The following is a 25,663-nucleotide window of genomic DNA, read 5'->3' as shown; positions in this document are numbered from 1 at the left end:
AATAGAGAGAGAGACTGTCGGGGATTTTTCATGAATCACTCAACATAGCCTATTGAGGGTAATTGGAAAGTACCAAGAGCAGAAGCAACTGTTAATTTCTTTCTCCTCTTCCTAGCCCAGGTGTGCTTTTAAGACTTCAACTGTTGCTGAGTTGGGTTACTTGACCAGGGTCTGTGGGCTTTCCTCGGTACAAAGTAAGGAAGGGGCAAATATCAGTTCTTTTATAATCTCAGGTTAAAGTAGCATTGGTTTTTCTTATTACGTTAATCTGACATGTCTTTAGCATGCTTTTTTTAAAGATATGTTTATAATCTTCCTGATTTTTTTTTAATAAACTGCAGGTTTAGTGTCTACCAGTACAGGAAATGATGAGACAGTTATTCCCTTCAGGAAAACTGCCGCAGCAACAGGTACCCCAACTAGACCCTTGGAAGGTGAGTGGAGTTTCAGAATACTTCAGTTCAATCTAAGCTTCAAGAACACAAACGGAAAAAATTAAAATGGAGCACATTTGAAAGGAACATCATTTTCAAAGCACTCAGTAATTGGCACCACTAATGCTGAAATAAAGAAACTGTAAAGTTGAAAGATCTGTAGTAATTATGCAGATATTCTATCAAGTGTGATAACATGGTGAACACTTCTTGCCTGTCAAGAACCATAGTCATACTGATTGACAATTGATAAGACCAAAATAGTAGGAGGCTGCTTTCAGTTTCCATGCTTGTAAGATGAGAGACATCTTCCGTCACCCAGTAAACACAATCATAAATACAAGAGATTCTCCAGGGGGTGCTGGAAATCCAGAGCAACATACACAAAATACTGGAGGAACTCAGCATGTCAGGGAACATTCATGGAAAATAATAAACATTGATGTTTTGGGTTGAGCCCCTTCTTCAGAATGACAAAATAGAATTCACAGTCTCTGCTCCAGGATGGACTCCAGAGTGAGATTCTGACCCCATAGCTTCAAGTTCAAGATGTAGAACTTCTTAGGACAGAGGCTCCCTCCAATCCCTGCATCTCCTGAGTGCAAGAAATCCTAAGTTATTCAATGCTCACTCACAACTATATTGGTCATGAATCATTAATTACTCTGGGCACAGAATATAATTCTAATCCTACATGATTGAACATTCTGTATTTTCAATTCCCATTGTTTTATCTTAATTTATATATTTCATTAATTTGTAATCCTATTGGTGCACACATGAAGTTTTTGCAATAGACCACACAGCAATAGATATTGTTTAAAATTGTTAATTCTGTACCATAATGCCAGTTATTCATACTTGCAGGAACCTGTCCCATTTGAGTCTGTACCCAGTGGGAGTTGGAGGTGGAGTGAGAATTGGCAGGCAGATCTAACGAGCTCTGTCACACTTACCAGGAAACAAACACTGCCTGGGCATGAGAGCTTGTAGGGAATATCAGACCAATCTAGTTACATTACAGTATTTACAAACATTTTGACAGCGTGCTGGGTGTTATTTCTTGCTGGTTGTGATTAGTAACACAATATTTTTTTTCATATTGCATTAATTTGGCAGGGGTTTGGGAACCAGAGTGATGGGGCTAGGGATGGGACAGTTAGTATACAAGTAGATGTAGGGTGTAGTGAGAGTATGAGGAAGGAAAGGCAGATAATAGGGGAAACTTGCAGTCAGTGGGATGAGGTGAAGTGTAACATGGGTCAAAATTGAAAAGGTTGATGAATGCAGGACTGAAGGTGTTATATTTGAATGCACACGGTATACAGAGTAAGGTAGATGATCTTGTAGCGCAGTTAGAGATTGGGAGGAATGACGTTGTGGGCATCTCTGAGTCATGGCTGAAAGGAAATCATAGTTAAGAGCTTAACATCCAAGAATAGACATTGTATTGGAAGGACAGGCAAGTAAGCCCAGGGGTTGGGTGGCTCCATTGATCTAAAAAAAATGAAATGAAATCCTTAGAAAGAGCTGACATGGAATCAGAAGATGTAGAATTCTTGTGCGTAGAATTAGGAAACTGCAAGTGTGAAAGACCCTCATGGGAGTTTTATACAGGCCTCCAAACAATAGCCAGCATGTGAGCTACAAATTACAACGGGAGATAGAAAATGCTGAGGATTTAAATATGCAGGTAGTTTGGGAAAATGAGGTTGGTGTTGGATCCCAAGAGAGGGAATTTCTAGAATGCCTATGAGATGGCTTTTTAGAGCAGCTTGTGGTTGAGCTCACTAGGGAAAAAGCAATTCTCAATTGGGTGTTGTGTAATGAACCAGATTTGAGCTTAAAGTTAAAGGACCCATTAGGAGACAGTGATCAGAATATAGAATTCACCCTGCGTTTAAGAGGGAGAAGCGAAAGTCAGATGTATTGGTATTACAGTGGAGTAAAGGGAATTACAGAAGCGTGAGAGAGGAGCTGGCCAAAATTGATTGGAGGGGGGACACTATCAGAGATAATGGCAGAACAACAATGGCTGGAAATTCTGGGAGCAATTCAGAAGGGGCAGATTAGAACATTAGAACATTAGAAAGTTCTTGCCAAGAACAGGCTATTCGGTCCAACAAAGCTTGTCAAATGAATATCCGCATAGTGTCTTGAAATAGCTATTGAGTTTAGATTTAGATAGATACATCCCGAACATGAAATAGTATTCCAAAAGGAGGATGAGGCAACCATGGCTGACAAGGGAAGTCAAAGACAGCATGAAAGCAAAAGAGAAGGCATATAATATAGGAAAAATTAATGAGAAGGTAAAGGATTGGGGAGTCTTAAAAAACAAGAGGCGGCAACTAAAAACCCATAAAGAGAGAAAAGATGAAATATGGAGGGAAGCTAGCTAATAATAAGAGGATACAAGAAGTTTTTTCAGATATATGAAGAGTAAAATTGAGACATGAGTGGATATCAGACAGCTGAAAAATTATACTGCCGGGGTAGTAATGGGGAACAAAGAAATAGCAAGGAAACTTAGCAAATATTTTGCATCAGTTTTCACTGTAGAAGACACTAGTAAAATGCCAGAACTGTGAGAGTGTCAGGGGGCTGAAGTGAATGTAGTTGCTGTTACTAAGGAGAAGTTGCGAGGGAAGCTAAAAGGTCTGAAGTTAGATACGTCACGTTGACCAGATGGACTACACCACAGGTTTCTGAAAGAGGTAGCTGAAGAGAATATGGAAGCATTAGTAATCACTAGATACTGGAATGGTTCCCGAAGAGGGGAAAATTGTAAATTTCATTCCACTCTTTAAGAAGGGAGGGAGGCAGAAGAAAGGAAATTAGACCAGTTAACCTAACTTCAGTGGTTGTGAAGATGTTGGAGTCTATTATTAAGGATAAGGCTTTGGGGGTACTTAGAAGCACGTGACAAAATAGGTCAAACTCAGCATGGTTTTCTAAAGGGGAAGTCTTGCCTGACAAATCTGTTGGAATTATTTTAGGAAACAACAGGCAGGATAGACAAAGGAGAGTCAATGGATGTTTCTTACTTAGATTTGCAGAAAGCCTTTGACAATATGCCAACTTGAAGCTGCTTAACAAGTTACGAGCCCATGGTATTACAGGAAAGATTCTGGCATGGATAACACAGTGGTTGATTGGCAGGAGGCAAAGAGTGGGAATAAAGGGAGCCCTTTTCTGGTTGGTTGCTGGTGACTAGTGGTGTTCCACAGGGGCTGGTATTTAGACCACTTTTTTTCACTTTGTATGTTAATGATTTGGATGATGGAATTGATGTCTTTGCTGCAAAGTTTGCAGATGATAAGACAATAGGTGGAGGGGCAGGTAGGGTTGAGGAAGCGGGGTGTCTGCAGAAGGGCTTAGACAAATTTGGAGAATGGGCAAATAAGTGGTAGATTGCATATATTAGTGTAGGGAAGTGCATGGTCATGCACTTTGGTAGATGGAATAAAGGTGTAGACTATTTTCTAAACAAGGAGAAAATTCAGAAATCAGAGGCACAAAGGGACTTGGGAGTCCTTGTGCAGGATTCCCTGAAGGTTAACTTGCAGGTTGAGTTGGTAGTAAGGAAGGCAAATGCAATGTTAGCATTCATTATGAGAGAATACGATAGGGTCTTTGGCGAATATGATAGGGTCTTTTAAGAGACTTTTGGATAGGTACATGGAGCTTAGAAAAATAGAGGACTGTGGGTAACCCTAGTAATTTCTAAGGTAGGGACATGTTCGGCACAACTTTGTGGGCTGAAGGGCCTGTATTGTGCTGTAGGTTTTCTATGTTTCTATGTTTCTAATAAATTCAAGTGCCAGGATGTAATGCTGAGACTTTATAAGACATTCAGCAGACCACACTTGGAGTATTGTGAGCAGTTTTGGGCCCTTGTCTAAGAAAGGATGTGCAGGCAATGGAGAGAGTCCAGAGGATATTCACGAGAATGATTCCAGGGATGAAGGGATTAATGTATGAGGAGTGTCTGATGACTCTAGGCCTGTACTCGCTGGAGTTTAAAAGAAAGGATGTATCTCATTGAAACCCATCGAATATCGAAAAGCTGATATAGAATGAGTGTGTTACAAGACGTTTCCTGTAGTGAGAGTGTCTCGGACCAGAGGTCACAAACTCAGAATAGAGGGATATCCATTTAGAACAGAGATGAAGAATTTCTTTAGCTAGAGGGTGATGAATTTGTGGAGTTCTTTGCCACAGATAGCTAAACAGGCTAAGTTATTGGGTATATTTAAGGCAGACCTTGATAGGTTGTTGATTAATCAAGGCATTAAAAGTTACGGGGTAAAGGCAGGAGAATGGTGTTGAGAGGGATAATAAATTAACCATGATGGAATGACAGTGTAGACAATGGGCCGAGTCGCCTAATTCTCCCACAATTTCTTATAGTCTTATAGTCTTTTGTTCCCCTTTTGAGGATACTCTGCCGACATACAAGGCTATTCCAAAAGCACCTCCTGTAAATGTAGCCATGCCACTGAGAAGGACAAAGGCAGCTGGTGAATAGCAACACCACCATCTGCAGGTTTTCCTCCAAATTGCCCATCATCCTGATTTGGGAACATCAGTTGTGAATATTTCTGCTGCTACCTAATCAGAATCATGTTTAACATCACTGGCATATGTCATGAAATTTGTTGTTTTGTGGCAGCAGTACATTGCAATACATAATAATAATAAACTATAACTCACAGTAAGAAATACATATTTTTAAAAAGTTAGTGCAAAGGAGAAGAGGAAAAAATAGTGATGTTGTTTTCATGGATTCATTGTCCATTCAGAAATCTGATGGTGGAGGGGAAGAAGCTGTTTCTGAGGTATTGAGTGTGTGTCTTCAGGCTTCTGTACCTCCACTTTGATGGTAGCAATGAGAGGAGGCCATGTCCTGGGTGATGGATGTCCTTAATGATGACCGCTGCCTTTTTGGGACCTCACCATTTGAAGATGTTCTTGATGCTGAGGAGGCCAGTGTCCATGATGGAGCTGGCTGAGCTTAAAACTTCCTGCAGCTTTTTCTGATCCTCTGCAGTGCCCCCTTCCATACCAGATGGTGATGCAACCAGTTAGAATGCTCTCCATGATACATCGGTAGAAATTTGTAAGTGTCTTTAGTGACATACCAATTCTCCTGAAATTCCTAATGAAGTGTAGCCGCTGTCATGCCTTCTTTGTAATGCATCAATATGTTGCACCCAGGAACGTGAACAACATATCAAGCACATGTTGATGAAATGGAGGCCCTAATGGTTGATGATCCCTGCTGCAAGATTTGGGGATGTGTCAGTTGCCAGCTGAATGGAATTAATGTACATGTGGAAACTACACCCAGCTGCAAACCCACACTCTCACCCAATCTGATTGACACCACTTCTGACAAACTTAGCTCAATAGAATGCCCAGGCAGTCAAGCAATCTTATCAGTTACATTGTTTTCTGCCACATTTTCACCTTACTTTCAATAGTAAGTGCCAGGCAGCCTTGGAAGCCAGCAGGCCCATGATTCAATCAGGAAATTCATGTTGACCTGAAGCAAATAGAGGCTTTGACATCACCTTTACAGTGGTATTTTATTATGGGAGTGAAGCCTTTAAATGAATAAAATCATTCAGCCACCAAATCGCAGAGATTGACTATCATATTTCCCGAGGGTTTTCCTCTAGTACCCGAGAGTTATGGTCTTTTGGTTGTTGGCATAAAGCCCACTTGGTTCACCATATCAGTTTAATTCTGCCTTCCCACCATTTTACACTCAAAGACGCTTCTTCTGAGTATTAAAATTTGCCCCATCTTTTTTATTTGTTTTACCTGGGCAAGTTATACCTCAATATATAAAGAAGGTGGCCAAGGAGTTAACTGAAAAAATGTTAATGATATAAGATTCGTTTCAATTTTTACACAAGACTAAACAGACAGAAATCAAATTCCCAAAAATGTCTGTGTGATAATATCTAATTTCTATATTCTCTTCCAAGGACAGTCCGGTGTCTGGATGTTATACACGTGAACCAAGACATAACTTTGTTTTCAGGTTTTGCAGGAGTGGTCCAGCTGTGTATTGCAGTGTGGGGGACTGATGCAATCATATTGTGTTAGGACTCCAATTAAAGTCAAATTTTTAGGATGGGTAATGCTGTAGTATGATCTCTTGGAGTTGCTTACCTTAAAATCGTGTTTCAGAGATTACAAGTCACCCTGATGTGCCCCTGGAGAGCGATGCTACGCTGGATAACCTGGAAACCTTCCTCAATAAGCTTCACTCCAAGAGTAAGACTGATGCATTTGAATTTCAACTTGAAGTCATTGCTCTATCTGTGGCCTCTCAAGCCATCGATAGTCAACCACCTGTAAAGGACTTGGGACCCAAATTGCCTTCCACTCATAATGTACCCTGATACAGATCAGGAGCAGCTTGAAAAGGGTTACAAGTATCTTTTTTCTAATATTGGTTTGGGCTCCAGTGCAGCACTAATCACTATTGCTGACTTGGAGCAGTGATTGTATATGATGCAGAAATGTGTTGATGTGCGAAGTAAGGCAGTCATTTGTGGGTCGGAATAGAAATTTTGCAGTCAATTGAAGTGATTCGGCTGTGGTTTCAAATTGTGTGAGTTAATATGCAACTCATTCTGCTGTGGATGGTGGTTCCACTTTCAAAGCCCCAGCAATAATTGCAGCTCATTTTAACTGTCATAAACTAATAACAGTTGAATGTGCACAGGAACATTGATTCATTTGCTGAATTTATTTATTTGTTTGTTTTTTTGTTGGTTATTTAGAAATACAGCATGGAATAGGCCCTTCAGGCCCTCTGAACTGCACCACCCAGCACACCCCGATTTAACCCTACTCTAATCATGGGACAATTTACAATCAACCAATTAACCTACTGACCGATATGGCTTTGGACCGTGGGAGGAACCCATGTACTTCTGGACTGTACAAACATCTTACGGATGATGTCAGAATTGAACTCCAAACTCAGATGCCCCGAGTTGTAATTGCGCTGCACTAACTGCTACCTTACCATGGCGACCATTGAAGAGAAAGGGACCCAATTTGAAGTAGATTCATATTTCAAAGAATTAAGAAGCATGCTATGTTCCCAGATGGGAAAAAAGATAATGTATATGATGCAAGGAAATCAGAAACTATTTGCTATACATCTCAGAAAATCACAGTCTAATCCAATCAATGCTCACAAATCTTTAATAATCATTTAGGTTAAAATAGTTTAGTAGAATGCAGAAAGTGGAGACAGTTGTTTCTTATTTCTATACAGTAGTTTATAATTTCAAAACATCGCAGCCAGTTTACTGCAGATTCTATCCAATGTGCATTGTTGTGTGTGTTGTCAGACCACTCAGTTAACGTGAGTCGTTATTATGACTGAGGCTTTGGATAAGGAACCATCACACACAACAGAGTGAGCTGTAGGGCTGCATGTCCACTGAGACAGTTTCAAAACAAAGCAACAGCACCTTGTTTTGTTCTCCCCACTTTCTTGTCAACTCCTCCCATATTGTACGTCCCACCTATAGAGTAGAGACAATTTACAGTGGCAAATTAACCTCCAAACCTGCACGTCTTTGTGATGGGGGAAGAAATCAGTGCGGTCAGAGAAAATTCACTCAGTCACAGGGAGAAGATGAAAACTCAACACAGTCAGCACTGGGGGCTATCATTTAACCAGGCCTCTGGCACTGTGAGCTAATGTTTCCACAAACTGCACCACTGCACCTCCTGAAGGTTTAGAAAAGAAACTTCAGGAGATGATTCTTAAGCTTTACAGATGACCAGCGAAAACTCGTGATGCATGATAGGGCAGGAAGTGAGAGAAGCAGATTAAAAGTAGGAGGGCTTTAAACATCAGTGGTCAAGCTTTGCTCCAGAACATAGAACATAGAAAACCTACAGCACAATACAGGCCCTTCGGCACACAATGCTGTGCCGAACATGTACTTACTTTAGAAATTATCTAGAGTTACCCATAGCCCTCTATTTTTCTAAGCTCCATGTACCCATCCAGGAGTCTCTTAAAAGACCCTATTGTATCCGCCTCCACGACCACCGCCGGCAGCCCATTCTACGCACTCACCACTCTCTGCGTAAAAAAAACTTACCCCTGACATCTCCTCTGTACCTGTACCAAGCACCTTAAAATTGTGCCATCTCATGTTAGCCATTTCAGCCCTGGGAAAAAGCCTCTGACTATCCACATGATCAATGCCTCTCATCATCTTATACACCTCTATCAGGTCACCTCTCATCCTCCGTCACTCCAAGGAGAAAAGGCCAAGTTCACTCAATCTGTTCTCATAAGGCACGCTCTCCAATCCAGGCAACATCCTTGTAAATCTCCTCTGCACCCTTTCTATGCTTTCCACATCCTTCCTGTAGTGAGGTGACCAGAACTGAGCACCAAGTGGGGTTCTGACCGGAGTCCTATATAGCTGCAACATTACCTCTCAGCTCTTAAACTCAATCCCACGATTGATGAAGGCCAATACACCGTATGCCTTCTTAACCACAGAGTCAACCTGCGCAGCAGCTTTGAGTGTCCTATGGACTCGGACCCCAAGATCCCTCTGATCCTCCACACTGCCAAGAGTCTTACCATTAATGCTATATTCTGCCATCATATTTGACCTACCAAAATGAACCACCTCACGCTTATCTGGGTTGAACTCCATCTGCCACTTCTCAGCCCAGTTTTGCATCCTATCAATGTCCCGCTGTAACCTCTGACAGCCCTCCACACTATATACAACACCCCCACTCTTTGTGTCATCAACAAATTTACTAACCGATCCCTCCACTTCCTCATCCATGTCATTTATAAAAGTCATAAAGAGAAGGGGTCCCAAAACAGATCCCTGAGGCACACCACTGGTCACCAACCTCCATGCGGAATATAACCCATCTACAACCACTCTTTGCCTTCTGTAGGCAAGCCTGTTCTGGATCCACAAAACAATGTCCCCTTGAATCCCATATATCCTTACTTTCTCAATAAGCCTTGCATGTGGTACCTTATCAAGTGCCTTGCTGAAATCCATATACACTACATCTACTGCTCTTCCTTCATCAATGTGCTTAGTCACATCCTCAAAATTCAATCAGGCTGATAAGGCATGACCTGCCTTCGACAAAGCTATGCTGACTATTCCTAATAATATTATGCCTCTCCAAATGTTCATAAGTTCTGCCTTTCAGGATCTTCTCGATCAACTTACCAACCACTGAAGTAAGACTCACTGGTCTATAATTTCCTGGGCTGTCTCTACTCCCTTTCTTGAATAAGGGAACAACATCTGCAACCCTCCAATCCTCCAGAACCTCTCCCATCTCCATTGATGATGCAAAGATCATTGCCCGAGGCTCGGCAATCTCCTCCCTCGCTTCCCACAGTAGCCTGGGGTATATTTTGCCCAGTCCCGGTGACTGATCCAACTTGATGCTTTCCAAAAGCTCCAGCCCATCCTCTCTCTTAATGTCTGTATGCTCAAGTTTTTCAATCCACTGTAAGTCATCCCTATAATCGCCAAGGTCCTTTTCCGTAGTGAATACTGAAGAAAAGTATTCATTAAGTACCTCTGCTACCTCCTCCGGTTCCATACAGACTTTTCCACTGTCACACTTAATTGATCCTATTCTCTCACGTCTTATCCTCTTGCTCTTCACATACTTGCTGTGTTAAATTCATCATTAAACTGGGCCTAAAATGAGATACTTTACTGTAGCAGTGCTTCATCAAAGTAGACATCTTCAGTACAGTAAATATTTTCTATTTAGTGTTACTTCTGATGACACCAATCCATTAAATTCAAAATGGGCCAACATCAAACTAAAATAATACTGCTAATAATATCTTGGTCATGAAAGGTCTGTTTGCACAGGTCTCTCTGGGTATTGTTCCTGAATTTTTGTTTTAATTTATCGTTTTTTCCTTGGTCTGGGCATGGCTGGTAATGCCAGCATTTGTTGCCTATTCCTCAGCCCTTGAGAAGCACATGAACCACATTCGGCTATGGTAAAACAGAATGACTTGCGGTGGATTTGAAAAGGCATGTAGATCAGACTGGGCAAGAACAGCAGATTTCCTCCTCTGAAGGACATGGCCATTTGACCATTAAGAGACTGCATTTTAATTAACAATTCCAAATAGGTCTATTGCCTTGATTTAAATTCCACAACAGCCATAGTAGGATATAGACTCTCATCTTTGAATTATTAATTTTGGCTGTGGAATATAAATCTTCTCATTTATCCACCAACCTGAGAAATGGCAATCCATGATAGCTTTCTCCTGGGTACTATATGAGTATTGAGATACCCAACCTGTCTTCCTGACTTAAACGAATAAACTTTTACACAGACTAGGAATGTAACTAGGACTTTCCTGTTACTGTAGATCAACTATCAAGGATACTGACTTGTGGTATTTACATTTGTCCTACTTCTACAAAATACCTGTGAAGAGTGAATTTTGATTTTTCCAGTGAATTAAGCTTTCTTAGATGAATATAGAAAGCCCATTTTTAGAGGAAAAAATGACATTCCTGGTGTGGAATTGGACGTATGCCTGCAAGAAATAAGCTCAAGGTTGCATATGGTGACATATACGTACTTTGATAGTAAATTTACTTTGAACTTTGAAGTGTTTTGTAAGTCCTGGGGCCTTATCAGACTTTTCATCCTGTTGGTAGTTAGATAACTTAACTGGGAATAAACTCTGAATTTCCAGATCTTTGTCTGACAAACCTGACTTGTACAATCTCTTCCCAGATACTAGCAATGAAGAGATGATGATCACAGTGACAGAACAATCAGTGAAGGAAGTACTAAAGCCTGATGACGATGACACCTTCAGTAAATTCTATAAGCACACACCAACCCTTCTGACATCAACTGTGGTGGAAATTAAAGAGAATTTTGATGACATTTTTGAATCCAACACCCCAAAGTAAGAATTCAGTTGTTTCACTGGAATGATTTTGTTAGAATCTTATAGGAACAGGAGTAGATGTATTTTGTTTCAAATTAAAAATAATCAAAGATATAAGTGCGTGCTGTAACCTGCTGTCACTTAACCTGAAGCTAATTAGCAAGTATGGTAGGATTAAGCCATGATCAAAGGTATAGTCCAAAACTGAGAAGGAAAGCAGATGAAGATAATTTGGCATCAAATCAGAAAATTCTGGAAAAACTGAGCAGGTCAGGTAGCGTTGCAGAAAGAGGGACTGTTAACATTTCACATTAAAGTCCCAGCCTTTTCTGATTTATTTCAGATTTCCAGTGTTTACAGTGATTTTTATTTTAATTTACAGAGTATAATTAGGCACCTTGCATGAGTTATAAATGATCAAAGAGTATGATGAGTGTGACTAAGAATCCGACCTGCTGCCTAGAAGTCCATTCAATACTTGGACCAGTCAACAGATGGCTTTTGGAAACAGAGTGAGAGAGAAGACCAGATGATTAAATTGCAATGGGCTAGGTTCTGAGGGCCAGATAGCCTTCTTAATACGTTGAAATTCTAAAGCACAGCAAACAAAATTGGTGCTCCTATTGGGACTCTAGCTTTTCATCTGCCCTGGGACCTGGGCTCTTTTAAGACCATAAGATATAGGAGCAGGATTAAACCATTTGGTCCATCAAGTCTGCTCTGCCATTTCATTATGGCTGATCCATTTCCCTCTCAACTCCAGTCTCCTGCCTTCTCCCCGTATCCCTTCACGTCCTAACTAATCAAGAGCTTATCAATGTCTACCAATGACTTGGCCTTCACAGCCATCTGCTGCAACAAATTCCAAAGATTCACCACTCCTGGCTAAAGAGATTCTTTCTCATCTCTGTTCAAAAATGGACATCCCTCTATTCCAAGGCTGTGTCCTCTGGTTTTAGACTGCCACACGGTAGGAAACATCCTAGCAATCCACACAAAATGCTGGGGGAAGAGCATAGTCGGGACTGATAAAGGGTCTCAGCCCTAAATGTCGCCTATACTCTTTTCTATAGATGCTGCCTGGCCTGCTGAGATTTTCCAGCATTTTGTGTGTGCTGCTTGGATTTCCAAAGTCTGCAGATTTTCTCTTGTTTATGATAGGAAACATCCTTTCCACATCCACTCTATCAAGATCTTTCACCATTTGATATATTTCAATGAGGTCACCCCTCATTCTTCTGAATTCCAGCGAGTACAGGCCCGGCGCCATCAAATGCTCTTCATGTGACAAGCCGTGCAATCCCAGAATCATTTTTGTGAGCCTCCTTTGAACTCTTTCCAACGTCAGTTCTGTTTTACATCCTTTCTTAGACACAGGCCCTTTCTTAGGCTGAGTGAGTGTGTGAGAGTGCCTTATCTCCCAATGCTCTGTAGAAACTTCAGGATAAGAGAGGATCTAGCTTTTAGCAAGTGTCTTTCTTGTTCACTACCCTGGGGCAGCAATATGAAAACAAAGCTGGACTCTCATTATAAACCAGTCCTCCAATTGCATCTTAAAGCAAGACTGTAGCGAGGATAGGAACAAAAACAATCATGCTGGAAGAAGTTTAAAATACATTTATTATTAAAGTAGTTATACATTATACAACCTTGAGATTCATCTCCAAACAGGCAGCCATGAAACAAAGAAATCCAAAAATAAACCCCATATATATGAAAAAACTGTCTACACCCAATGCTCAGAGAATTTTAAAAAACACGTCATGCCCATAAGAAAATAAAAGAATAAAATAACCCATAAATAGGACTGTCGAACACCGAATGTACAATGAAAACAAAGCATGCAGACAGTAACTGTAAGCAAAAAGTGTTTCTGAACTGAAATCTGCAAAGAGAGTCCGAAACCCATAGTTCAGCACAGAGCCGAGCAAATGTTGTGGAGCAGTGATCTTAATTGGCCCGTAGTTCACCTCAGGCCTCAGCACCTTGACCTTTTCAATCTGGCCGGTGCTAACTCTCCGTCTGAATAACGGGGAACTCAGTCAATCAAGGAATATCTGTGGGAAGAGAAAGCAGATAACATTTCAAGTCAGAGACCCTTCCTGAGAACTGGTGGAAGGGTGTCAGTTCTAAAAGCAGAACTGCGGTGGGCGAGGATAGGGTGGTTGGTGAAGTGTAAGACAATGGAGATTGGTTGAGATGGATTAGGATATGGAGAATGCAGACTCACCACTAGTGAGGGGTTTAATGGAAACGGGATGAACAAGAGACGAGCAGGATAGTGGGAAATAATGAGAGAGCAATTTACATGAAGTTGAAAACTTCACAGTTGATTCTAGATGTTTGCCTTGTGCCCAGGCAGAAGATAATGTGCTGTTCCACTTGTTCACATTTAGCTTTCGTAAGGCTGACTGAGGAAAGTGTTCAGTTCAAGAGTGAAGGAGAGTGCAATTTTTACTGAGTTTGTTTCTCTATCAGTAAAATGCTGAGGCTGTGTCAGACTCAAAGCACAAAATGCAAATGTCCTCTTTGGGTCAGATCAGACCAGCGTAACACATAGCGTGGTTAAGGTGGCTTCTCACTGACAGAGATGTTGATCTTTAGCGTTTGTTCCTGTAGACTGATTTCTGAAGTGGCAGAACACAAGCGAGCAGTGAGACCTCTTCGCAGAACACAGTCTTCTCGCAATCCCCTGAGAGCACTGGCTGCCCGAGATGACATCCGTTTGGAGTATACAGAGCAGCGTCTGAACGTGGCCACAGTGGAGGCCAGGAGGATTCGAGCTGAGAAGAGTAAGTTAGAGAGATCTGCCTTTGTGAGAGACAATACGTAACAGCAGTATTCTCTGCATAGTCATCCTGCATGAAGATTCATCACAGGGGAGGTCCCTGTGTCCATGCCAGATTTTTCCAAAGTCACAGCTCTTTTCTGCCGGCCCATATAGTTTCTCCCTTGTATGTTTAATATATCCATTTTGAAAGTTATGATTGACTCTATTTTCACCACCTTTTCAGGTCATGAACTCCAGATTATACTGTTATCTACATAAAAATATATTTCTTCACATGGCCTCAGTTCTTTGACTACTTTCCTTAAATCCTGTGGTTACTAAGATAATTTTGACTGACTTACTCCATTGAAACCCCTTCTAATATTAGAAACCAGTATTAAATCTCCCTTTTGGCCCCCCCCCCGCCCCCCGCTTAAAGAGAACAATTCCACTTGTCTAAGAGTAGGCTTTTGCAGTACAGGGTCACTGCAAGTAGACCACCTGAGTAAACGAGAGAACACGACAGCTGGGTATTTTAATTTGTGTCAATTAAATAATGGTTGCTTATACGGTGACTATAAACCTAGTGGGTAGCACGTTATTATGTTCCAGACTGTATACTCCGTCTTGCCTTTAACACAGCGCAGATGGCGTGTCATCCAATACAGCTTTATTTAACTGTTTCCATAGGAACATGAAGAATTAGAGTCAGGGGTAGACTGCTTGGGCTTCAGAGCTTGCAGGCTCTTGGCTAATCTCCTACCTCAGTGCCACTTTCACGCACTATCCCCATGTCTCCGTATCCCTTCTATGTTGAGAAGAAACTCAGTAGCCGAGCCTCTGCAGTCACTCCAAATGATCCACTACCCTATGAGTGAAGAAATTTCTTCTCAACTCAATCTTCTCCAAGGTTACTTTAGGGTCATTTTGTGCTGATCCAGAAATTTGTTCCCTGCATGCCTGATATAAAACATAACGTGTCCAGCATGTAAGAAAGATATTTATTGTTGTGCCTTAAATTTATTGGTCTTCCTTGTGAACACTTTTGCATACCTCCAGTGGCCAAGCACTCAAACTACGCGGATGTGGCATTGGCAGGGCTAACGAGCATAGAGAACTTCAGAAACGTGAACCTTCGCAACGTGAAGATGACAGACCAGCCGTCCAGTAACAGCACACTTCCCTTCAACAAGCGAATGTTGCTGCAAGTTAAGGGTAACTATTGTCCCACTGACAGCAATGCTTAAAGCTGTGGGAAAGGGTTCAGAGGAGGTTCACGAAAATGATTCTGGGATTGAAAGGCTTATCATATGAGGAACCTGGGCCTGTACTCACTGGAACGCGGAAGAATGAAGGGGGATCTCATTGAAACCTATCAAATGTTGAAAGACCTAGATAGAATGGATATGGAGGTGTTATTATATAGTGGGGGTCTAGGACCAGAGAGCACAACCTCAGAATAGTGGTACGTCCATTTAGAAAGGAGATGAGGAGGAATTTCTTTAGCCAGAGGGGTGTGAATCTGTGGAATTCATTGCCACAGGCAGCTGTGGAGGCCAAGTAATTGAGTATATTTAAGGTGGAGGTTGATAGGTTCTTGATTAGTCAGGGTGTGAAAGGTTATGGGGAGAAGGCAGGGGAACAGGTTTGAAAGGGATAATGGAATGGCGGAGAAGACTCGATGGAGCAGAATTGGGCCATTTGGCACAAAGTTTTATGGCAGGGGTTCCAACCTTTTTCATGCCATTGACCCCTACCACTAACTGAGAGGTCTGTGGACCCCTGTCTTATGGTCTTATGGTCTAAAATCAGATTATTGCTGCCTAACTATGATTTTATGGTATCAGAGACTCAGCAATATTTGACATCATTATTTGGTCTATGTAGCAATGCCAAGAATACAGTTTAAAATTGACCTTTTTTTTTCATTAGCTTACATTTGTCCTTTGCGTAACAGTACTATCCCCAGATGACGGTGACACAGAACACTGAACCACACCACTCATTATTTCTGTACAGACAAGCTCTACGTAGTCTATATTTTCTGTTCCCCACCTGTTCATGTGCCGGTCTAAATGCCTCTTAAACATTGCTCCCATGACATTCAAATTGAGTTATATTATTTCTTTTTTTTTTTAATTTTATTTTTATTTGGATAAGGAATTCACAATTATCACGTACCTTTTTCACACATATAACCTTTTCCATTTTTTTATATGTATAAAACTACAATTATTTATACATTCTTAAGTACACATTGAGATGATATAAAAGGAAAATAAACATTTAAATAGATAATTATGTACTGTGGTAAATCTAACCTATTAGGCTAAGTAATGAAATTAGTTGTTAAGAAAAATGGTAATAATAGTTTCCATACAACCCTTCTGGACCATTTCCACTGGTCCAAAATGTTGCATACAAGCCTATATACCAACCATTGTAGGTGTTTATATCCCAATTTGTTCGTGCTTGTTCCTGCCCGCAGACATAATTATCCAATCCCTATGTACTTATTTACTTAATTTTTTCTTTTTTTTTATCCCTTTCCCAAATCTTTCCCTTTACTTGTGTTAATTCTCTATTTTCCAAAAAAAAACAAACATTTAGACTAGGGGTGCTTACGTTAGCAATATTACTGTGTTGATGAGAAGAGCAATATAAATCATTAGGAGAGTCATCTAAAGTCTGCTCGCATTGGGGTTATATATTCAATCCATTTATTCCAGATTTGATAAAATGTTTCTTTTTGAGTTCTCAGGGAGTAAGTCAACTTTTCCATTTTAAATATTTCCAAGATAATTTCGTACCAATCTTCTAATGTAGGTGGTATTGGATTTAGCCATTTTCTAGTGATTGATTTCTTACTTGCCGCTAAGAGGGCCTGCAGGTTTTAGTTAGGAGCATTTAAAAACTGTTAAGTAATTCAAAAGATTAAAATAAAGTAAATGAAGCTTCTGTCTGCACCTTCCTATCTCCGCAAGTTGCACTAGCTCTCTCTGGCATAGAGCTGCAGCTGAATGTGAAGTGGTTCTAGATGCTCTCTCCTAGAAGTCACTGGGCTCAGTACCTGCTCCAGTCACAGTGGTCAATCTGCCGTACTGATACCTGACTTCCTGCAGGTTGCAATCTCCTGCCTGCAGCCAAGTCCGGGATGAACAGAAACTGAGACCACCAGCCTTATTCAGACCAACAGATGGATCTAGAGCAGTGCCCACTTTGAGGTAGTTAGAACTTTTGGGATACAGTGCCTCTCATTATGGCCATTCAGGCAATGGAACTCGCACTTACAGATTTCACAAAACACTACCCAAAACCTTGAGACACGGAATAAGCTATGGCTCCATGGAATTTATATGTTAAAATGAACACAAAGTTTACTTTTCAGCTTGCGTTTCTTCACAGCTTCACATTACAGAAAATTGAGGTAATGGATTGTTTTCTAGGAAGGCAACACTGCCTTGACAAGCAGTGAGATGTTGGCCTTATTGAATGAGCTGCTCAATTGCATGTTGCAAGAGAGATTTGGCTGACCCACTGCTCCCTCAGCTCAGGCTGTTGATGCCAACAAGTCAGTGCCTCCCCAGCTGAAGTGAGGTGACAAAGAGCAGACTTTTCTTAAACTGTACAATGATGATGTGCATTCTAACATGACCTGCCACTTTACACATGACCTCTCTGTCTGATTTATGCCACTGCTGGCAACAAACAACCGTTGTGATTTGGTGCAGGACCATGGTTAACTCTGCCATTTCACAGGTCGCAGACATGTCCAGGTTCGGTTGGTGGAGCCCAGAGCCAGCTCACTCAACAGTGGGGACTGTTTCCTCTTGATAACTGCACAGCACTGTTGCCTTTGGATAGGAGAATTCGCTAATGTGATTGAGCGCTCCAAGGTATGCCTGCTAAATCTGACTCCTTAATTAGAATTCAATGTAATGCTTGTGCACACTGTTCGGCTCATGTCTGAAGTTTTCCTTGGGCAAGTCTACTGAGGTCCCATGTTCTGTAGATTAGGCACATATTCCCTTTGGATGGAAAGTACAGGCTTGATGAAGTTATTGCTTAAGATGAGCAGGTTAGATATAAGAAAACTATTCTATTTGGTGTGGGAAACCAGAACAACCCAGCACACACCTCACACTAGACCTAATCCACCAGAGGTGAAGTTAAGAAAAAGCTTCTCAGAAAGAAATGGAGATGTGGAATCAACTTGTAACAAAGCTATGTGGTGGAGTCAATTTCAAATCATGGATCAGCATTCGTGGGGAAAAAAGTTTACTGGGAAGTAAAGACAGCAATGACACTGTTGAGATTGCTCTGCTGACACCAAAGGGCCTCATCTGTGTTGTAATAAATAAGAGCAGGAGGACAGACCCTAGGGATTTAATGACCTTCTTTTCCATGAGGAGAAATTCACCCTGTCAATCTAAATCTAATGAATGATCTAAAGGACTACACAGGATTATGAAGATAATTAGCACATTCATGCAGAACTGTTGGATTTCATTTGATTCAAGATTCAAGTTTATTTTTCATGTGTACATCAATACGTTTGCATCAACAACCAAAGCACCCAAGGGCGGTCTGGGGTTGCCCACAAGTGTTAACACCATTCCAGTGCCAAATATGACCATGGAGATGCTGGATTTGACAGTTATGGACAACAGTCATGCCACCTAGCCTCCTGATTCCTATATTTCCATATCTCCCTTTGTGTGCAGGGAATTGGCACTAAAATCCTTTAAAAACATAAGAAATAGAGGCAAGCAACACACATCAAAGTTGCTGGTGAACGCAGCAGGCCAGGCAGCATCTCTAGGAAGAGGTACAGTTGACGTTTCAGGCCGAGACCCTTCGTCAGAACTAGAGGCAAGAGCCTCCCAGACCTGTGTCACCAGTTAATAAGGTTATGACTGACTCCCTATCTTTACCCAAATGAGTGTTCATTTCTGCCATTGACCAGTGGCTGCTCAGGGTTGCCTATACTTGATGACAGAAGACTTTCACAGACATTGCAAACAGCAAATCTCCAGCTATGGGTTCAATAGGCATAGGAGGAATATAAAGAGTACATTATGAGCAGCAATTGATGGGAAAAGTGTTGCAGGTAGTGTGGATTTGGCAGGAGGATTGCATCATAAAATACATTTGCAATGATTGCCTTGGTGTCAGTCACTCCTTACACATCAGTATTATCCTGGAGCTTTCTGCTGACTCTGGTAGCAGCCCGACACTTTAGGGTGTGTTGCCCAGTGAATATGGTGGTATTGAAACTTTACCATTAACATCCAGAAGCATGTACCAAATGCTGAGACTACTGACCAGACCTTTAGATGTAGAGATTCCTATCTGTTGTGTCCGTGATTATTTTGACTTGTCAGACAAGTCAACATAAGTTTGTTGACTTCCTTTAGGCATCGGAGCTGGCTAATTTCATCCAGACAAAACGAGAACTGGGGTGCCGGGCAGTAAGTGTCACCATTATCGAAGAGAGCATTAACAGTCAAGGCAAAAGAGCCAAGGAGTTCTGGGATCTTCTCGGTGGCCAGATGGAATATCAAGGTAAGAACCTCAAAATACAGCCAATGTCATTGCTCAGTAAGTCACATACTCCATCACCAAGAACTTACTCCAATCTCCCTCCTATATGCTGATTCATCACCACCTTTGTTTCGGCCAACAGCAGTGGTGTCATTAGCAAACTCAAGTATGGCATTAGAGCTGTGTTTAGCCTCACAGTCATAATGATAAAGCAAGTAGAGCAAATAAAGCACACACAACTTTTGGAATTCTCTATCCCAAAAAGTTGTAGAAACAAAGTCATTGTATCAATTCTATGTTACGTCTCTTTTGGGTCATTAGGGTTGTCAAATGTTACAGAAAGCTGGCAGCAGAGTGGAGGGAGGCCAGCGTCAGATCAGTCAGGGTCCAACTGAAGAGCAGAAGACATGGCTTAATCCTTATGTTCTAATGTTCCCATTTCTAATATTCTCTCCGTCTGTTTGGTCTCTGACTCATTTCCACACTTTTGGAGACTTTTTCACTCTATTAGTCATGAAAAGTCTCTCCCTTCTCTCCCATGCCCCCTCACTCAATGCTTTTCCTAAACTCCCACACTTCCTCACTTTCTTTGTCATTCTCAGCATCTCTCATTCACTCTCTCACTCTTAAAACCTCTGTCACTCTGCTTCTCATTCTCATAACCTCTGCCTCTCTCTCACTCACAGATGTTAATTAGTAATTCTTTTATTGTTGTTGCGTTGATTGAGATGTAGCAAAGAGTATTCAACTGGGTAACAGTGCAGTTGCAAAGGGGTGTCCTGAGCTGTGAGAGTGGTTGGTCTCAAACCAGATCCAGCAACCCGGACACATCTGCTTTCCCGCAGTCCTTGTGCTGTTCACTCTGCTGTTGTGTCTGCAGGTGCTGGGGACCCTGAGGAGGATGAGATATATGAATCTGCCATCACCGAAACAAACCATATATACCGGCTGGTTGAGGATAAGCTTGTCCCAGTAACTGAATCATGGGGAAAGATGCCTCGCTGTTCCATGCTGAATTCAAAGGAGGTAGGAGTGCAGTACATTTATATTTTTCATCTATGAATCATGTTCCTGATAATGAGAGGCTCTTCTCTTTGGAGTGAAGGAGGATACGAGGTGATTAGATAGAGGAGTATAAGATAAGAGGCATCGATACAGAGGGCAGCCAGAGCCTTTTTCCAGGGTGGCAATGGCCAATACCAGAGGGCATCCTTTTGGGTGATTGGAGGAATATACCATCAGGGTTGATCATTGAGGCAGATACAGTACTGTAGATTAAGGAAATTTAAAAGATTCTTAGATAGGTACATGGATGAAAGAAAAATGGTGGGTTATGTGGGAGGGTGGTAGCTGGTAATATGACTTCTGCAAATATAATGTACTCACCTGCTGTCTCCCTGGGGTCTGGTTCTGACTGTGTGTGTGTGTGTGTGTGTGTGTGAGAGAGAGAGAGAGAAAGTGACAATTCCAAACCCACTCATGTTGAATTAAAGTTACCCATCAGCCATTGTTTTGTGTTTGGATTGAGAGGCAGTGCAGTTTGTTGTTAAGCTGTTTTCCCTTCTGTTTCCAGGTGCTGGTTTTTGATTTTGGCAGTGAGCTATACATTTGGCATGGCAAAGAGGTGACTCTGGCACAGCGAAAGACAGCACTTCACTTGGGCAAGCGGCTGCTGAATGGTTTATATGACTACAGTAGCTATGTCATAAACCCTCTGGACCCTGGAGCAACAAAGAACGTCACCCAACAGTGAGTTAAGTTTACACCAGTACCTTTACTCAATTGTGTCAGTGGAGCTGGACACTGAGGGTGCTGGGGCCATGGCAGAATTGGCAGCCTGACTGCTCTCCACGTGCCTGTCTGGATAGTGAGTGGTCATGATGTCTGACTCAAACAAGAGAAAATCTGCAGATGCTGGAAATCCAAGCAACACGCACAAAACGCTAGCGGAACTCAGCAGGCCAGGCAGCATCCAGGAAAGGAGTACAGTTGATGCCAAAAAGTCAACTGCACTCTTTTCCTGGATGCTGCCTGGCCTGCTGAGTTCCTCCAGTGTTTTGTGTGTGTTGCTATGAAGTCTGTGGAGTTTCTTGAATCTCAGCATCCACACTCGTAGTGTTCAAGCTAGGGTCTCCAGGAGGTGCCAATTGATGGTCAGAAAGAAGTAATTTTGCATCTCCAGCCTTATCATCAAACTGACAATCTTCCTCGGGGACATGAAGGGTGATGGCCAGAGGAGATGGAAGCATAACTCATTCCTTGCACCAGCACCTTTGTTCACCACCTGTTTTCACCAGTCACGCTCACGACCTGCATTCATTTCCCGTGCTCGATACTCACACTTACTGCTCACAATCATCTCCTCTGTTCACTGTCTGTGCTGGATGGCACACACTCCCACTTGCAGCCTGTGGTCACTGCCCATGTATGATAGTTACACATTGCTTGCAGTCAATGTTCCCCATGGCCATCTCCCTTCAGAGTTGGTGCTTGGACTCTCACTTAGCACTCACACTCGTTGCCTGGGTCCGCTGTTCACACTTGCTTCCTGCCCACATTGATGCATACCTCCAAAATGCCATTGTCCTCACCACACCTACTTTGCTTGTGAAAACTACATTAAGAAGCTGATGTCAATCATGATGTGACAGCATCTGATGACAAAGCAAATGGCTTGACTTGGTTGAATGGATTAAAACTCTCACACAATACTGCAGGAAGGAAGGATACAAATAAATAAACACAAACAAATAAAAAAATGTAAACAAACTACTAAAAATCAGACACTGCAAATTTGTGAAATAACTAGGCAGAAAATGCTAGAGATACTCGACATGTCAGGCAGCATCTATGAGAGGAAAAACAATCAAAGTTTAATGTGGATGACAGTTCATCAACTCTGTTCTGAAACATCAACTCTTTTTCGCTCTCCACATATGTTGCATATCTGCTGAGGAATCCTGAGCTTTTTTGAAATTAAATTATGTTTTTTAATTTCTTTATTTGTCGGGAATTGGATATTAGAATGCCAGTATTTGTTGTTCAATTCTCATTGCCTTTGAGGAAGTGATATTGAGGCCTGATTCTTGTAGTCCTTCTGGTGAAGTTGCTCCCACAGTGCCGGTGGGTGTTCGAGGAGGGCATTCTAACTGGCGGCATCACTGTCTGGCATGGAGCAGTCATTGCACAGGCTCATAAAAAGCTGCAGAAAGTTGTAAACTCAGCCAGCTCCATTATGGGCACCAGCCTCCCCAGAGTCGAGGACATCTTCAAAAGGCAATGCCTTGAAAAGACAGCATTCATCATTAAGGACCCCTATCACCCAGGACATGCCCACTCTCATTGTTACCATAAAGGAGGAGGTACAGAAGCCTGAAGACACACACTCCAAATTTCAGGAAAACAGCTTCTTCCCCTCCACCGTCAGAATTTCTGAATGGACAATGAATCCATGAGCACTAACTCAGTAATTTTTTCTCCTATCTTTTTGCACTACTTAATTAATTCAAATATATATATATTTGTTATTGTAATTTATAGTTTTTATTATTCTGTATTGCAATGTACTGCTGCAAAACAACGAATTTCATGACATATGCCAGTGATGTTAAACATGATTCTGATTCTGATTAGATAGCAGCAGAAATATTCACAAGTGATGTTTCCAAATCAGGATGATGGGCAATTTGGAGAAAACCTGCAGATGGTGGTGTTGTTATTCGCCAGCTGCCTTTGTCCTTCTCAGTGGCATGGCTACATTTACGGGAGGTGTTATTGGAATAGTCTAGGTGATTATCTGCAGTGCCCTGACAGTAGTGGATTGGGGATAGTTCACATTGCAACCACAGTACAGCGGTGGTGGAGGGAATGGAGGGGTTCGATATTTAGGGTAATTGATGGATGTAGCCAGTCATGTGGGCTGATATGTCCTGAAGGCGATGAGCTTCTGAAAGGTTTTGGAGACACACTTATCCAGCAAGTATTCCAGCACATTATTGTGCTCCTTATTTGTGCCTTGTAGATGGTGGGGAGGCTTTGGGGTGTTTGGGCATGAGGCAGTCACCCATGGAAAGTTACTCTTTGCCTTGCCCTTGTCAGCACAGTATTTACGTGGCTGTGCCAGTGGAGTTTCTGGTGACCCACAAGATGTTGTTGATGGAGGGCTCAGTGTCAGTAATGCCATTGAACATCAAGGGCATGTAGCTGAACTTTCTATTGTTCAAGGTGATCATTGTTTAGAACCTTTGCAGCATGAACCAATTAGCAGCCTCACTGAATTTTGACTAGGCCGTGCTGCTTGCAGCCATGGGATACTTCATTTGTTGGGGAGTTGAATACGGTTTCATCATCAGTGAGCACGCCCAGTTCAGGGCTTATGATAGAGGTAAGCTCATTGATGCAGTTGCTAAGGATGTGACTGGAACACTACCTTGATGGATCTCCTGCCATGATGTCCTCAGGCAGCGATGGTGAACTGACAACCACAACCATCTTCCTTGTGCAAAGTCCAATCCAACCACTGGGGGTTTTCCCCTTGATGCCAAGTGGCTTCAACTTTTACTAGTGACCAACTTGTTCAACTATCACCTTGATCCAAGTGCAGTCATTTTCACCTCAGCTCTTTAAAACATGTTAGAAGAAAGGCCGTTTTGATATCTGGCACTGAATAGTTCAGTGAATCCTAAACTATTCTGGAGAGAAGGAGGATGAGAGGAGACATGATAGAGGTGTACAAGATAACAAGAGGAGTAGATAGAGTGGATAGCCAGCGCCTCTTCCCCAGGGCACCACTGCTCAATACAAGAGGACATGGCTTTAAGGTAAGGGGTGGGAAGTTCAAGGGGGATATTAGAGGAAGGTTTTTTACTCAGAGAGTGGTTGGTGCATGGAATGCACTGCCTGAGTCAGTGGTGGAGGCAGATACACTCGTGAAGTTTAAGAGACTACTAGACAGGTATATGGAGGAATTTAAGGTGGGGGGTTATATGGGAGGCAGGGTTTGAGGGTCGGCACAACATTGTGGGCCAAAGGGCCTGTACTGTGCTGTACTATTCTATGTTCTATGTTAAACTGGGCATCAGTGAGTAGCTTAGTGGTGAGTAAATGCTGCTTGATAACATGGTTAGTGGCACTTCCATCACTCTGCTGATGGCTGAGAGGTGACTTATTATCAGAGCACATCTGGGCAACTTTCCACATTGTCTAACAGAGGCCTAGTTACAACATTCCTGCACCCACTTAGCTGGAGGTGCTGCAAGTTCTGGAGTACAGGTCCATCCAGAAGTGTCTTCCACTTTTACCCAGAGGTGACATACACAAGAAAGAAAGGTTTGTATGTAATGTCCTTCAAGCCATCAGGATGTTGCAAAGAAGTTTTACAATCAGTAAAACACCATTTGAGTTGTAGTCATTATTGGCATGTAGAAAGTGGTGAAAGAGTCCTCACAAGCAGCAACACACTGCAGGCCCTGTTTGGCATATGTAGAGATTCCCCACCATAAGCAATGGAGAACTGTTGTGGTACTGCGCTCCCTCTGAACTGCTGAGGAGCCAGTCCAGATGGAGGTGGCATAATGACAGAGAACTGCTGACACTGCCAGCTGTAGGTCATTGTGAGGTCACAGGCAACTGCAGGTCCATAAGACCATAAGCAGTACGTAAGACCACTGCCAGCTGTAGGTCATTGTGAGGTCACAGGCAACTGCAGGTCCATAAGACCATAAGCAGTACGTAAGACCACTGCCAGCTGTAGGTCATTGTGAGGTCACAGGCAACTGCAGGTCCATAAGACCATAAGCAGTACGTAAGACCACTGCCAGCTGCAGGTCATTGTGAGGTTAGTGCAAAGTGGTTTTGAAGAAAGACGTAGGCTGACAGGAAAAGGTCATCAATATAGTTGGAATTACCATGGTTTCGGTGAGGAGACTCTAGGAATAGAGACAAAAG

The 25,663-nt window shown here is 42.1% G+C and overlaps 1 protein-coding gene across 8 annotated transcripts in view; it reads left to right on the top strand.

The window, feature by feature from the left end:
- The window catches only part of LOC134340229 (supervillin-like), a 264,886-nt gene that overhangs the window by 207,515 nt on the left and 31,708 nt on the right, over positions 1–25,663 (top strand). For 7 of the 8 annotated variants that reach the window (XM_063037214.1, XM_063037215.1, XM_063037220.1 and 4 more), the window contains 9 exons: positions 342–434; positions 6,636–6,722; positions 11,244–11,421; positions 14,023–14,195; positions 15,233–15,388; positions 17,933–18,069; positions 19,591–19,738; positions 20,598–20,743; positions 21,291–21,466. In XM_063037214.1, coding sequence (XP_062893284.1) covers positions 342–434; positions 6,636–6,722; positions 11,244–11,421; positions 14,023–14,195; positions 15,233–15,388; positions 17,933–18,069; positions 19,591–19,738; positions 20,598–20,743; positions 21,291–21,466 — 1,294 coding nt within the window. The remainder of the gene's footprint in view (positions 1–341; positions 435–6,635; positions 6,723–11,243; positions 11,422–14,022; positions 14,196–15,232; positions 15,389–17,932; positions 18,070–19,590; positions 19,739–20,597; positions 20,744–21,290; positions 21,467–25,663) is intronic. The other variant, XM_063037217.1, reaches the window with a different exon arrangement.

The sequence above is a fragment of the Mobula hypostoma genome, chromosome X1 (genome assembly GCF_963921235.1).
Source record: "Mobula hypostoma chromosome X1, sMobHyp1.1, whole genome shotgun sequence".
Lineage (NCBI taxonomy): Eukaryota > Metazoa > Chordata > Chondrichthyes > Myliobatiformes > Myliobatidae > Mobula > Mobula hypostoma.
Note: the sequence above shows the minus strand (reverse complement) of the source record. Positions and strands in the feature narration are given on the sequence as shown.